Source organism: Aotus nancymaae, unplaced genomic scaffold (assembly GCF_030222135.1).
Source record: "Aotus nancymaae isolate 86718 unplaced genomic scaffold, 86718_ANA_hifiasm-v0.15.2.pri h1tg000064l_1, whole genome shotgun sequence".
Lineage (NCBI taxonomy): Eukaryota > Metazoa > Chordata > Mammalia > Primates > Aotidae > Aotus > Aotus nancymaae.
In genome coordinates this window covers 7,593,844-7,610,067 of record NW_026988479.1, presented here as the reverse complement: position 1 = coordinate 7,610,067, position 16,224 = coordinate 7,593,844, and the positions used below count along the sequence as shown (strand labels likewise).

At 39.7% G+C, this 16,224-nt stretch overlaps 1 protein-coding gene across 1 annotated transcript in view; it reads right to left on the bottom strand.

Moving 5' to 3' along the window:
• Window positions 1-14,559, bottom strand: part of RAD50 (RAD50 double strand break repair protein) — an 87,109-nt gene extending 72,550 nt beyond the window's left edge. Inside the window, exons 1-2 of the mRNA XM_012444683.2 lie at window positions 14,154-14,559; window positions 12,568-12,651 (exon numbers count right to left, since the gene is read on the bottom strand). Coding sequence (XP_012300106.2) covers window positions 12,568-12,651; window positions 14,154-14,282 — 213 coding nt within the window. The 5' untranslated portion in view covers window positions 14,283-14,559. The remainder of the gene's footprint in view (window positions 1-12,567; window positions 12,652-14,153) is intronic.
• Between the last annotated feature and the right edge of the window lie 1,665 nt (window positions 14,560-16,224).

Here is a 16,224-nt window from a genome sequence, read left to right as displayed (position 1 = left end):
AAAGAGGTGAAGAAGCTGCAAAGAAAAGTTGGAAGCTAGCAATGGTTGGTTCATGAGGCTTAAGGAAAGAAGCTATCTCCATAACACAAAAGTGCAAGGTGAAGCAGCAAGTGCTGATGCAGAAGCTGCAGCAAGATATCCACAAGATCTAGCTAAGAGAATCGATGAAGGTAGCTATACTACACAACAGATTTTCAATACAGACAAAACAGCCTTCCGTTACAACTTAACCTGCAATATCTAAGGTATGCCTATAGTAATTTTCTAGTTTCATCATTCCTTTTATATTAGTTAAGATTCTACTTTAAGAAAGGGCTTTGCACTTTCTCTGTTTTTTTCACATTTTCTTGCATTAGTATGAACTCATGGACTCCTTACTTGGGCTCCAATCCCCCACCAGGCTGTCACAGTTTGTTTTTGTGGATGCCTTTCTCACTCAGTCACACCTAGTGGATTCTGGACTGAATTATTCAGGAATGAATATTCCTCCATTAGTTATGCTGAGTTTTTATCATGAATGTGTATTAAACTGAAATGCTTTTTCTGTATCTATTGATGCTCATATGATATTTATTTTTTAATCTGTCAATGTGGCAAATTATACTGATTGGTTTATTTTTCTATAGTATCTCTCTAAGCATTATTTAGCTGCATCCCACAAATTTTTACATACTGTACTTTTGATTCATTTTTTTTTCTAATTTCCCTTGTGATTCCTTTTATGATCCATGTAATATTTAGAAGTGTGCTGCTTAATTTTCCAATATTTGGGGATTTTCCAGGTATGTTTCTGCTACTGATATCTAGTTTAATTATGTCGTAGTCACAGAATACATTATCTATGACTTTACTCCTTATAAATGTATTGATGCTTGTTTTATGGTCCAGAATGTTGGTCTATCTTGGAAAATGTTCCATATGCACTTGAAAATAATGTGCATTCTGCTATCGTTCAATGGAACATCCTATAAATGTCAATCAGGTTGATTTGGTTAACAGTGTTGTTAAAATTTTCTATATCCTTACTGATATTTCATCTACTTCTTCTGTTTCTCTACTGAGAGGGGTATTGAAATCTCCAACTAAACTTGCAGATTTGCGTATTTCTCCTTTCTGTTCCATAGGTTTCTGCCTATGGAAGTTTTACATTTAGAATTTTTACATTTACATTTACATTTGGAAGTTTTACATTTAGAATTTTTGTGTCCTTGCAGTAAATTAACCTCTTATCATCATAAAATGTTTCATTTTACCTAGTTCTGAGGTCTTCTGTCTGGTATTAATATGGTCCCTTCAGCTTTCTTTTCATTAGTTGGCACAGCATATTTTTTCCATCCTTTCACTTTTAACCTATTTGTACCATTATATATAAAAACACCATTATTCTATTTACTTTTATTATTTTCCATTTTTCTCATTATGCTTATGTTTTCCTTTATACCTGTGAACATATTTATAAGATTTATAATAAGGCTTTGGGGTTCTTGTCTTCTAATTCTATTATTTCTGTTCATATGATTGATTTTTCTCTGGTTATGGGTCCTATTTACCTGCTTCTTTGCATGCTTGTTAATTTTTTATTGTAAATTTTGTATTGTTTGGTGAAAGATTGTTTTATTCCTTTAATGAGTATTGAATTTGTTCTGGCATGCAGTTAAGTTTTTGAGCAACAGGTGGATTCTTTTGAACCTTTGTTTTTAGGGTTTGTAAGGGGGGGACTAGAGCAGCTTTTACTGTAGTACTAACTTACAATCATTTTCCTTCACTCTCTTGAACTCCCAACCTCAGGTGATCCACCCGCCTTGGCCTCCAGAGTGCTTGGATTACAGGCGTGAGCCACCACGCCTGGCCCTCCTTCACTCTCGAAAAGTTCCTTTAACAATTACCATAGTGTAAGCCTGTCTGTAACAATTTACCTCTACCATTTTTTTTAAATCTGAAAATGTTCTCCATTTCATCTTCAATTTTCAAAGAATATTTTTGCTGGATACAGAAGTTTAATTTTCATTCCCCAGCACTTTAAAGATGCTGTCCCACTATTTTCAGGCTTAGATGGTTTTCCTAAGAAGTAATCATACTCATTTTTCTTTCCCTCTGCATGATGTGTTACTTTTTACTCTGCTTGTTTCAAGATTTTATCTTTAGCTTTGAGCAATTTGAATGTAATGTGCAACATAGGTATGTTTATGCTGCTTGTGATGCATTCAGCTTCTTGGGTCTTTTTTATAATTTTTATTACTCTGTTTAGATGTCTTCCCACACATTATGTCCATCTTTTCCTTTAATCCTTGAGCTTCTCTATCAGAGCTTTAAAAAAATCCTTGTCTGCTAATTCCAAAATCTGTCATCTCTGGATCTGTTTCTACTCACTTTTTTCCCTTCTCACATATAGATCACGTTTTCTTTTGCATATTCCCATTAATTTTAAAAATTATATTCTGCACATTGTAGATGCTACATTGAGAGCTTGGACTATGTAGACTTCTTTTAAAATGTCTTGAGTTTTGTTCTAGCAGCCAGTTAATTTACTGGTAACTCAGCTTGATTCTATCAAAACTTGGTTTCACTATTTGTTAGGTGGGCCTTTCTGAGGTCTCAAGTGAACACTGGAGAGTTCTACAAGGTTGCTCCATTCTGGCATTATCAGGACTCAAATGTCTCCCAGCATTGTGTGACCTTTAGGATACACCATTCAGCTCACAGCCCCACTTCCCGCCTTGGTAGTTGTTCTCTGCTAGCCCTCATTAAATCTTATCCTTTACATGGATAGCTTAGTATTTGGCCAAAGACTCAGAAGATCCTTATGCAGATTTCTGGTATACCATCTCTGCACAGCAACCCCACTTCAGTACTCAGCTCCACAATTGCCAGTCACTTTAGCAAATCTAAAATCCTATCTTTGTTTCATCTGCCTAGCGATGCCCAGTTCTGCCCAGCTCTCTGTTAGATTTCAATTCCATGTGCCAAGTTTACAAAATGTTCCTAGGTAGAAAGCTGGAATGAATGTAGAATCACCTTTTATGTTTCTCCTTTCTCAAAGTATATAGCCCTGAATTATCTGTTGTCCAATGCCCGCAAATAGTTGTTTCACATACTTTTCCAGTGTTAACAGTTGTTCATCTTGAGAGTATAAGGGTGATACTCATTACTTTGTTGCAACCCAAATCAGAATTACTAGATTCTGCTTTTTAAAAAAATCATAAAATAGCCTTTGTTGACTTTTTAATAACCTCTTGACATAAATTTAACTTTGATATTAATTCAATTAATCATTGAAAAAATATTTACAGGCACTTTATAGGTTTAATGTGTTGTTTACGTTCAAAATGACAGACTTTTTTTCCTCTGGAGCTTTGAAAGAGAAGTTAAATGTAGAGAAGGTGTGCTAAACACCATAATAAGTGAAGTACAGGATAATCTGAGAGCACAAAGCAGGGGCATCTAACCCATCTAGGAGAGCTCAGGGAAAGTATTCTAAAGGAAGTGAATATTTAAATGAAACCTGACAGATGAGTAGGATTTAACCAGATGAAAATATCTGAGTCACTACATGACTACAGAAATTTTAGAATGTTTCGTGCAGAAAAGAGGAGTACCATTTTATGTATAGTACATAAAATGTTCCAGAAATTAACAGCCTTCTAAACATGGTAAGGCTTTTGGACTTAAGGTGATGGCAAGCCACTAAAGGGCTTGAACCAAGGGAATTGCATGAAGCCAGATACGCATTTTAGAAGAATTATTTTCTCTTTAGGGTGAACAGAGTGAACTGCAGCAAGACATGAAGCAGGAGTAATCGAGGAGAGATAGGAAGGCAGCCTGGAAGGGTTTTAGCATTGAGGATGGAGGTAAAGAGGAAGAAGTCGCTGAACTAGCTATTCAGAAACAGCCTCTTAGGATACAGACATTTCAATGAGGAGGTGGCCAGAGGTCAGTACAAAGCTTTGAAAGCCCAAAGACTTGACTCTGTCATTTCATCCTAAGGAGAGCATCTGCTGAGGGTTTAATCCACAGTAGTTAAACTAAGGAACTATGTGTTTACGCAGCAAAAAATTAATTTGTTTACAGTGTTCCTGACTAGCAAGTCAAATACACATATTCATTTTCTTCATTCTCCATGGCATCTACCTTTCTAGGACCTAGCTGCCTGGCAAACATCAAATTAGTAAATGGAATTCAAGCAAGGGCTATCTTGTAGCATTTCTGTCACTATATTGTGGTTGACACTCTTATTGAAGAATCACTTCAAAAAGTGTAATTCAGATTGAGTTATTAAAACAAGAAATGTGTATTATACTTCAGAACAATTTCTATCAAAAAAGAATAAAATAAAAAATAAGAAAAACTCTTCTTTCTCCAAACAATCTAGTCCTAAAATCATTAGGTGGGGCAGAAGAAAGTGTGTGCTCATGCCAGCTGAAGGTTAAGGCACCTATAACTTAGCCTATAGTGAAATAAATGTGTTTGAATAGGCTAAGAAGGGTACCCTTATGGGGAAACAGCTTGGCAAAGACAGAGTTTCAAGAGTCCAATGGTATCGGAGTTCCAGCAGGACAAAAGGGGAATCCATGAATAGGGAGGATCCAGCTCAGAAGCAGAGTGTCCACACCAGGGAATAACGTGGGGATTCAGAGCCTGATAATGATAAGAATGGGGTCCAGATGAAGGGTAAGTCTGCTAGGGGGAAGTCAGATCATAGAGTAGAGAGGGCATTCTTGCAAGAAGCCACCTGGTATAAAGTATCAGACTGAGAAGAGTGATGCTCTCAGTGACTCAGATCTTGGGAGATTCAGGTCACAGAGTAGAGTGGGCATCACTGCAGGAGGCCACATCGTATCAGAGAAGGGTGGGGAATGAGGATATGATCCAGCACCGGAAGTCAAAGCCTATACAGAATGGGAAAGCATCCTGTGAGAGTCAGACTGAAGAGTCAGAGACTATGCAGGGTAAGGAAGGCTGGCATACAGGGATGGAGTCAGCCCATATGGGGTGCTAGAGCCCTGATGCAGTAATGAGAGATTGATTACATACAGGAGGATTGATGAAATAAGTCAATGTATTAAGATTATAGTTGTATTAGGACATTTTTGTACTGCTATAAAGAAATACCTGAAACTGGGTAACTTATAAAGAAAAGAGGTTTAATTGGCTCACAGTTCCACATGCTGTACAGGAAGCAAGACTGGGGAGGCCTCAGGAAACTTACAATTGTGACGGAACGCGAAGGGGAAGATGGCACATCTTACATGGCCGGAGCAGGAGAAAAAGAATAAAGGTGGAATTGTGACAGATGTTTAAACAACCAGATCTCATGAGACCTCACTCACTCACTATCACAAGAACAGCAAGGGGTAGGGGGTTGGGTGCGGGGGCTCATGTCTCTAATCCCAGCACTTTGGGAGGCTGAGGTGGGGGGATCATGAGGTCAGGAGATCGAGACCATCCTGGCCAACATGGTGAAACCCCGTCACTACTAAAAATACAAAAAAATTAGCTGGGCATTGTGGCGTATGCCTGTAGTCCCAGCTACTCGAGAAGACAAGGCAGGAGAATTGCTTGAACCCAGGAGGTGGAGTCTGCAGTGAGCCGAGATCGTGACACTCCACTACATCCTGAGTGACAGTGCAAGACTCCATCTCAAAAAAAAAAAAAAAAAAAAGAACAGCAAGGGGGAAATCCACCCCCATGATCCAATCACCCCCACCAGGTCCTTCCTCCAACACTGGATATTACAATTCGACATGAGATTTGGGTGGACACAAATCCAAACTATATAATTCTGCCCCTGGCTCCTCCCAAATCTCATGTCCTTCCCATACTACAAAATACAATCATCCCTTCCAGACAGTCCCCCAAGTCTTAACTCATTTCAGCATTAACTCAAAAGTCCACATCCCAAAGTCTCATCTGAGACAAGGCAAGTCACTTTGGTTCATGAGCCTGTAAAATCAAAAACATGTTATTACTTCTAAAATACAACAGGAGTACAGGCATTGGGTAAATATACCTGTTCTAAAAGGGAGAAATCAGCCAAAATAAAGGGCTACAGGCCCCATGCAAGTCCGAAACCCAGCAGGTCAGTCATTAAATCTTAAAGCTCCAAAATAATCTCCTTTGACTCCATGTCTCACATCCAGGCCACACTGACACAAGAGGTGGGCTCTGCAGCAGTCAGCTCCCATAGCTGCTCTCAATGGCTGGTGCTGAGTGCTGGCAGCTTTTCCATGCACACAGTGCAAGCTGTTGATGGATCTACCATTCTGAGGTCTGGAGGATAGTGGCCCTCTTCTCACAGCTCCACTAGGCAGTGCCCCACTGGGAACACTGTGGGGGATCCAACCCCACATTTCCCCTCTGCACTATTCTACTAGAGCTTCTCCATGAGGACTCTGACCCTGCAGCAGATTTCTGCATGGTCATCCAGACATTTCCTTACATACTCTGAAATCTAAGTGGAGGCTCCCAAGCCTCAACTCTTGTCCTCTGCGCAACCACAGGCTTAACACCACATGGAAGTTGCCAAGGCTTACAGCTTGCAGCCTCTGAGCAGCAGCCTGAGATGTATCTGGGGCCTTTTTAGCCATGGCTGGGGTGAAAACAGGGAAAAGAGAAGTACCATTTTATGTATAGTACATAAAATATTTCAGAAATTCACAGCCTTTTAAACATGGTAAGGCTTTCGGACTTAAGGCAAGCCACTAAAGGGCTTGAACCAGGGGAATGCATGAAGTAGATACGCATTTTAAAATTACTTTGTCTTTAGGATGAACAGAGTGAACTGAAGCAAAACATGAAGCAGGAGTAATTGAGGAGGGATAGGAAGGCAGCCTGGAAAAGGGTTTTAGCATTGAGATGGAGGTAAGAGGAAGCTGGAGTGGCTGAAACGCAGGGAGTAGTGTCCTGTAATTGGATGGGCTGCTGCAATGGTCTCTGAAATGCCTTCTAGCCAATTTCCCCATTGTCTTGGCTATTAATAGTCTTTACTTATGCAAATTTCTGCAGCCAGCTTGAATGCCTCCCCAAGAAATGGGTTTTTCTTTCCTACCACATGGTTAGGCTGCAAATCTTCCAAACTGTTATGCTCTGCTTTCCTTTTAAATATAAGTTCCAGTTTCAGATCTCTTTGCTCACTCTTATGAGCCTATGCTGTTAGAAGCAACCAGGCCACCTCTTTAATGTTTTGCTTCCTAGAAAATTCTTCCACCAAATAACCCTAAATCATCTTTCCAGTTCAAAGTTCCCCAGATTCCTAGAGCAGGGGCACAACGCCACCAGTCTCTTTGCTGAAGCATAGCCAGAGAGCCAGAGTGACCTTTACGCCAGTTCTCAGTAAGTTCCTTATTTCAATCTGAGACCTCCTCAGCCTGCACTTCATTGTTCATATCACTGTCAGCATTTTAGTCAAAACAATTTAACAAGTCTCTAGGCTAAAGTTCCAAACTTTCCCTCACCTTCCTGTCTTCTTTTGAGTCCTCCAAACCGTTCCAACCTCTGCCCATTAGCCAGTTTCAAAATTACTTCCCCATTTTCCGCTATCTTTATAGCAATACCCTACTCTTGGTACCAACTTTCTGTATTAGTCTGTTTTCTCACTGCTATAAAGAAGTACCTGAAACTGCGTAATTTATAAAGAAAAGAGGTTTAATTGGCTCATGGTTCTACAGGCTGTATAGGAAGCACGACTGCAGAGGCCTCAGGAAACTTGCAATCCTGGCAGAAGGCGAAAGGGAAGCTGGCACAACTTACATAGCTGGAGCAGAAGGAAGAGAGTGATGGGGGAGGTCTTACACACTTTTAAACAACCAGATCTCATGAGAACTCACTATCACAAGAACAGCAAGGGGGGAACCACCCCCATGATTCAATCACCTCCTACCAGGCCCCTCCTCCAACATTGGAGATTACAATTCAACATGAGATATGGGCAGACACAAATCCAAACCATATCAAAACTCAATTCCTTGCTTCTCATTACCTTCATTGTATTTACCAGCCAAATCCCCAACTGTGGATAAATACAACTTTCCAACTTATTCAGTAGTTGGCCTGAACAAGACCAAAAAAACATACATAACCATGATGGCTGGTCTCTCTTTAAATTTTCACAAAACCCCTGACACTGTCACGTATCCCAGAACATCTCCCATAATCAATATACTCACAAGGTTAAAAACTATCCTGTTCTCTAGGCTCCATCAACCCCTTCTCCCACTCTCAACCAGTAATTACATTTCTTTTTTTTCACTGAGAATATAGAAGCATCAAAAGAGAACTTACTCATTCTTTTACCACTAAAGTTTCCAATCATATATTCTGCCTGACATTCCTGTTACACTGGATAACCGTGCATATTCCTGGTATCCCCTCCAGTTGAGCAATGGCTCCTATCTCTTTTTTTCTACTTAAGAATTTTGCTCTGTAATTATCTCCTCTCCTGAATCAGTTTTTCCCTCCAGAGTCATTCCCAACAGTCTATAAATGCTCTAGTATATCCTACCTTTAAAAACGCAACAAAACAACAAAACTTTCCTTTATCCTGGAAACCTAATCAGCTACTGTCCTATCTGTTTCTACTTACAACAAAATTCATAAAATAATTGTTTCACTTACCCTTTCTCTGATTACTAGAACTGGTTTTGTCAAGAGCAACAATGGATTCCACATATCCAAACATTCCTCTTCTTTCTTGAGCTATGAACTTATTCGACACAGTTGATGATTTCCTTCTTATAACACTTGTCTTCTTTTTTTTTTTTTGAGATGGAATCTCGTTCTGTCACCAGGCTGGAGTGCAGTAGCACGATCTTGGCACACTGCAACCTCTGCCTCCCAGGTTCACGTGATTCTCCTGCCTCAGCCTCCTGAGTAGCTAGGACTACAGGCATGTGCCACCACATCTAGCTAATTTTTGTATTTTTAATAGAGACGGAGTTTACCATATTGGCCAGGCTGGTCAGGAATTCCCGACCCCGTGATCCACCCGCCTCGCCCTCCTAAAGTGCTAGGATTACAGGTGTGAGCCACCATCCCCAGCCTATTCTCTTGTCTTCTAAGACACCATCCTCTCAGTTTCCATTACTTAACTAATTGCTCTTTTACTAATCTTTTGCTAGCTTCTCCTCTTCTTCCCAATTTCTAAAGGCATTAGCTCTAGTGTTCTAGGTTCAGGTCTTGAATATATTTTCCATATTTACTCTCTATTTGATGTCATCAGGCTTTAAAAATTAAGCAGAACTACCTGCATACATTAATGATTCCTAATTTTCTTTCTCTAGCCCTAATCTCTTTCCTGAACAGAATTCTGTTTGCCAACTAGATAACTCCTTCGGATATTTAACACATATCCCTAATTTATATGTTTAAACCAGATCCACCCAAATCTTTTTTTCCAGAGTGTCTCTATTACAGTAAATGGCAAAACTATTTTATCCAGTTGTTCAAGTCAAAAACTTTGGAGTTAGGCTTGATGCTTTTACTTCTTTCATACACCATTATCCAAACCATTAGCTAATTTGTTGGTTCTACCTTCAAAATACATCCTAAATCCAAACATTTCTCACCACTTGTACCACTGCCATAATCAAGCCACTTATATTTCTCACCTGGATCATCACAAAATCCTCTTAATTTGTCTCTACCCTCCTACCTTTGCTACCTACAGATAGTCTTCTCTCAGCGACCAGACTGAGCAGCACTTCAAAACCTAAATCAAATAACGTCCTTTCCCTGCTCAAAATCTCCCAACAGATAGATTCCTACTTAAATAAGGCTAGAATCCAAGGACGTACAGGATCTAGTCCCTTCTATCTTTCTAACTTCATTTTCTACAATTTTCCCTTGTTCTTCCTCGTGATTCCTTGAACACACCAACCATGCTCAGGGACTGTGCACCTAAACTAAATGGAATGTTTTCCTCCCAGATTTTGAACAACTCATTCCCTCTTGAATGAATATTTTAAAGACAACTCTAATTACTCTGTGAAAGAGAGCTTCAAGAACGAGGGCAGAAAAACAAGTTAGGAGACTACTGTAATAATTGAAAGGGAATATAATGGTGGCTTGGAACAAGAACACATTGGCCAATGGAATGAAGTAGACAAATTCTTGAATGTATTTTAAAAGGGTAGGTAAGAATTGCTTATGTATGGACGATGACATCATTTACAAAACTGGCAGTGGGGGGAAGTACTGGGGTAGTAACAGAGTTGAGAATATAGTGTTTTGAACATGTTAAATTTGAGATGCCATTAAATATCCAAACAAACAGCTAGACATATATCTCTACAGTTAAGGAAAGAAGTCAGGGTCAAATATGTAAATATGGGAGTTATCAGCACATAACCAGTACTTAAAGCCATTAGACTGAATAAGCTCATCCAAGAGAGATAGGGAAAAGGGTTAGTACAAAGATGACCAGCTCCTATGTCACACTGGCTTTTAAAATTCAAGCATGCTGGGCGCAGTGGCTCACACCTGTAATCCCAGCACTTTGGGAGACCGAGGCGGGTGGATCACCTAAGGTCAGAGGTCGAGACTAGCCTGGCCAACATGATGAAACCCGTCTCTACTAAAAATACAAAAATTAGCCAGGTGTGGTGGCACACGCCCATAATCCCAGACACTTGGGAGACCGAGGCACAAGAATTGCTTGAACCCGGGAGACAGAGGTTGCAGTGAGCCGAGGTCATGCCACTGCACTCCAGCCTGGGCAACAGAGCAAGACTCCATCTCAAAAAGAAAAGAAAATCAAGCAAAGGTAGACCCAACAAAGACTAAAGCGTAGCCAGTGAGAAAGAAGGAAACTATGATATTACAGTGTCACAAAGGCCAAGGGGGAAATATTTTTTAAAAAAGAAATAGCCAACTGTATCAAATCTGAAGAGATGTTAATGAGAATTAGAAACTGACCCCTCTATCTGGCACATGGAGATTATCAGTGACCTTACAAGAGCACTTTTAGTGGAGGAAAAAAAGAAAACCCGAATGGAGTAGACTGAGGGAAAAACAGGAGACAATGAAGTGAACACAATGAGTACATACAAATCTTATGAATTCTGCTATATACTGGAACAGAGAAAAGGTAATGGCTAAAGAGTGAATTGGAGTAAAGGGAGAATTTTTTGTTTGAAGACTACAGCTACCAGAGCATGTTTATATGCTGATATGAATGATTCATCAAGAGAAACTGTTGATGCAGGAAAGAGAAGGAAAAACTAAAGGGCAAAAGCCTTGGGTGGATAAGAGGGATCAATGAGATCTAGCCTCCAAGGAGCTGGTTGATGTTTAAATAAAACAACAAATAATTTATCCTTAACAGACAAGAAAAAAACAGTATGGGTACATATGTACAGTACTTTCATAGATTTGATGATTGGAAAATGAGGGAATCTTCATTTGATTCTTGCTATTTCTCAATAAAGTACAAAGCAAGATCATCAATTAAAAAGAGTAGATGGTAGATTTAAGGAGAGAGAAGGTGGGAAATAGTCATTATAAAGAGGCCTCAGTAAATGTACTAAATACTATAAAATATCTAAGAGGAAAATTTATAAATACTTTCAAAATTACAGTTAACTTTAATCACACAAAAGTGGAAACAAATAATAACAGGGGGTCAGTTAATAAACTACAGGATATAAATTCAATGGAATACAATTTAGTAATTAAAAACAATAAAACAGAAGTATAAAATTATACTAATGTCCTTAAATATACATGTGTGAAATATATTTATATGCTTACATAGGCATGGTTTTATAAGCAGAAAAAAGCTTGGAAGAATACATAATGAACTCTTAACATAGTGGAAATGGGGTCAGGGAGCAGCGAGAGAGGCACATGACCCCACTAAAACAAAACAAAACAAAACAAAAAATATATATACGTATCGTTGTTTCATTTCTATATGTGCAAAAACAAAACCTATAGACCCAATTCCATGTCCTTTATACACAGTAATAATATAAACACCATAATTCAAACAATAATTCATACACAAAGATTTTTCTCATGGTATTTTTTTTCTAGACAGTGGGTCTCACTATATTGCCCAGGCTAGCCTTGAACTCCTGGGCTGAAATGATCCTCCCATCTCAGCTTCTAGAGTATCCGTGACTACTGACACACACCCCCATGCCTGGCTTATCATGGTACATTTTAACGAAAAATTGAAAGCACTCTAATGTAAGAAAATTATAGAATTATTAAAGTGTTCATAAACTTTAAGTAGAAAATATCTCAGATAGACAAACAGTATGAAGATTAAAAGAAGCACTCAATGCCAAACACCCAGATTATAGTTTTTTAATGACATGGGACTTCATGATAATGTTAAGTGGGGGAAGAAAAACCCAGAATACAAAATTAAGAGTATGACCTCAGCTATATAACAGTATTTAAAGGAGGAGAAAAATACATGAAAATGTCAACCACGGTTATCCCTGGATGCTAAAACTGTGTGGGGCTGACTTGCATTTCTCTTTATACTTCTTCAATGCCAAGTTTTCTACAATAAGCTATTATCACTTTTATAATTATAAAAATGCAAAATTTTACTAGCACCATTACCTTGGGATCATGAACAAATGTATTTCCTTTGGTTCCAGGAGGGAAATCTCCAGTACAAATATATTTTAGACATTCAATGATGGTCTAAAGAAATAGAAAATTATATTATTTCATCATAAGAGAATCACAGTTTATCATAAAATATGAATTCACTACAAAAATGTTATTTATCAGGGAAACCATAAAAGTTAGATAAAATCTAACATTATAAAACTTGTAATAAAGATTTGATTAAGTTTTTAAAGAATCATTGCTGTAAGTTCACAGAAATGCTATATAACTAAGAAGTTATCCTAATATAAAGAATTATGGCTTAGGAAAAAAATAATTATTTGCAACTGGAACCCTTTAAACTAATTCAATAAGAATGGCTAACAGTTAAGTACTGAATTGTACTAAGCACTCTTACACACATTTATTCAATTCTCACATTAACTCTAGGCTGTAGAAGCTTTTTGTTTGTTTAAGAGACAGCGTCTCACTCCGCTGCTCAGGTTGGAGTGCAGCTGCATGATCATGGCTTACTGCACCCTCGGCCTCCTGGGCTCAAGCAATCCTCTAGCCTCAGCCTCCCAAAGCGCTGGGATTACAGTCGTGAGCTACCGTGCCCAGCCTGTAGAAACTATTTTTAATCTCCATTTTATAAATGAGAAAACTAAGGCACAGAGCAGCGAGATCACTTGCCAACAGTCAGACAACTAATAAATGATGAAGCAAAAAATTTTATTGAGGCAGCCAGTCCTCATAAACATTATATGGTACTACTCTCCCTTCTGGTAGTATTTAGCACAATGCTAAGTACATAACAAGCATGTAACAAGTAACATTTTTACAAAAACAAAAGTAAACAAGTTTGGCATTCAATTCTCAACCTTCTCTCTTTCTACGCTCTTCACAAATCCTTCCTTTAGACTATTATCCCTGCTATACTGACATTGTCTTGCTTTTTCTTAAGTCACCATTCCTGACCAGAACACCTCTTGGTTATTCTTTCCAAACTTCTAAATATTCCCAGGATTTTTAAAACAATAATAATCACAGTAAGTCAGTCGTGCGCCAACTTTAAATTTTTGACTGGGTTTTAAGAACATCCTAAAAAAAGTTTTCCAAGTTCAGCCCCACTACATCAGTTACATTTTAAAGCTAAGCCATTTATTTTCCATGTATTATGCTTGGACAGTTGGCATACTTAGAAACTCTTTAATCATATATGTATCATTTTATAACTTTTTAAGGAATTGTTGTATGGGACAAGTACTGGGAAGTGAATGCTTTGTTTTGATAGCAAGGAGACAGCGTTAAAAAACATCAATACAGACCAAAGGCCATCCAGTAGGACCTGAACTGTGAGTGGGTGGCGATAGCTCCCGGTCTCGCGGGATTCTTAAGTATACGCTGTACCCAAAACACGCCCGGACATCCTTCCGGTACTGCTTCAGACTAACTCCTAAGGTCGCTGAGGCCTGCCCCGAGGCACTTTAAGAGTCTCCACCTGTGGAGCCATAGGGACGCTTCTGTTTCTAAGGAGAGTTCTCAACTCCCCAGACATTTTATTCTCCGAAAGATGTAACGACCCGTAAACTTACCGTCTTTCCCGCCCCATTGGGTCCAACCAAAATCGTAAGAGGGCTGAAGAAAGTGATAATTTGCTTATCTTTGTCCTCAATTCCAAAACTCCTCACGCCCAGAATGCTCATCTTTTCGATCCGGGACATGTTTGCAAACGCTAATCTCACCAGGGACCTGGAGCCCACTAAGGTTTAACTGAGGCTGAAGCAGGGCGTGCAGAGAACGTGGGACCCGCGAATCTCAGGGTCAGGAGGATCCGGGCGGGGAGCGAGGCCACAGGACCGCCAAAAGATCCGGCCGGACAACAACAGGGGAGGGCAGCGGGGGATGGACCCGTTCCTCCCACACTAGCTGCTTTTCTCGCCGATGGCGAGAGCGGAGGCAGGGACGAGCTCGGGGCTGCCTGCGGGGGACGCAAAGCCGTAGCCGCAAAGCGACCCCGCAACGACGCGCACTCACTGCTGCCCGCCTCGGCCGCCCCGCGGGTCACGTGGGCCCGTAGGCCCGCGCAGGTCCACGCAGGTCCAAGCCGCACTCCTGGAGCACACCGGGAAGTCAAAGCCCCGCTGTGCGTGCGCAGCTCCGATTTCCGGGTGCGGTACGGCCAAGCAGAGGGTTTGGTGTCGTGCGCTGCTGCCTGTGGCCGCGGACTTCCGGGTCTTTGCTGGGGATGGGCACTCTGGAGAGGCACTGACTTTTGGAAGGGAAGACCAAATCCTGTGACGGATGGCGCTTCTCAAAGCTTGATCCTGGGACTCCTAGAATGGGGAGAAGGGGTGGGATGGTTTGGAGACCCAAGAAAGGGGTCCGTTCATGTCGAAACTATTTTCCTTTTCATTCTCATTCTCTAATGTTCGTATGGTAATTTCCAGTGATCACATAACATGTGATGACGCCATTGTAGTGGTAGTTAATGGAATGTGTGCATGTGTATTCTTGAACTTAGAAATATCAATTTTAATTTCTAATTGAGTAAATGTTGATAATTATAACTCACATACATGCTCTTTGAGGTCCTCGGTAATTTTTGAGTATAAAGGCGCGTTTAAGACCTAAAGTCTGGGAACTAAAACTAAGCATTCTGCAAATACGAAGAATGTAGAGATAATCCATTCCGATCAGCGCTGCCACTGGATAGCAAGAGATACCTTTAAAAATAAGGGGAAAAGAAGTTACCTGTCTCAAGAGTGACTAAGAGTATTGCTTTCTTGGAAACAAACAGTGGAGGGGTATCACATGCAAGGGCCTAGAGAAACATGTATAAAAATTACTAAAACAATAGTAAAGTTTTATTAAAGACAGTTAAATGAAACAAAAACTTGGAATTAATGTGGTATAATTAGTGGTATAATTTGCCTCTGCCTGCCTTGGAAAAATGTAGAAAATGTTTCTCCAGTCACACAATCCCAAGCAAATAATTTACAGAAAGAATTTAATACATATATTTATGTGTCAAAGGATGCAAGTGGGGAAGACAAGTGAGAAACAGTTTCTTGCTGTACCAGGTTTAAAAAACCTGAAAGTGTCAGTTATTACAACATACTTAAAATAACTAATGGAAGAAAGCATTAAAATTATATAGGAATGTCTTACTTGGCAAAGCAAATGTAGTAAACAATGGGAAAAGACTAAAGACCTTTTTTTCCATTTTAAAAATTGTAAAATACACATAAAATTTACTATCCTTACCATTTTTTAGTGTACATTTCAGTGGTGTTAAGTATACTCATTTACAACCATCACCACCTTTCACCTCTACAAACCTTTTCATTTTGCAAAACATGCTACCCATTAAACAACCCTCTCCTCCCCACATCCTCCAGTGCCTGGCAACCAACATTCTACTTACTGTCTCTATAAGTTCTTACTAAGTATCTCATGTAGGTGGAATCATACAATATTTATCTTTTTGTGACTGACTGATTTCATTTATTATCCTCAAAGTTCATCCATGTTGTAACATAGAGGTCCCCAACCCCTGGATGGCTGATGGGGGACGACTGATGGGGGACAGCTGATGGGTATGCATACCTGGCCTGTTAGGAACCTGGTCTCACAGTAGGAGGTGAGCAATGGGTGAGTGAACAT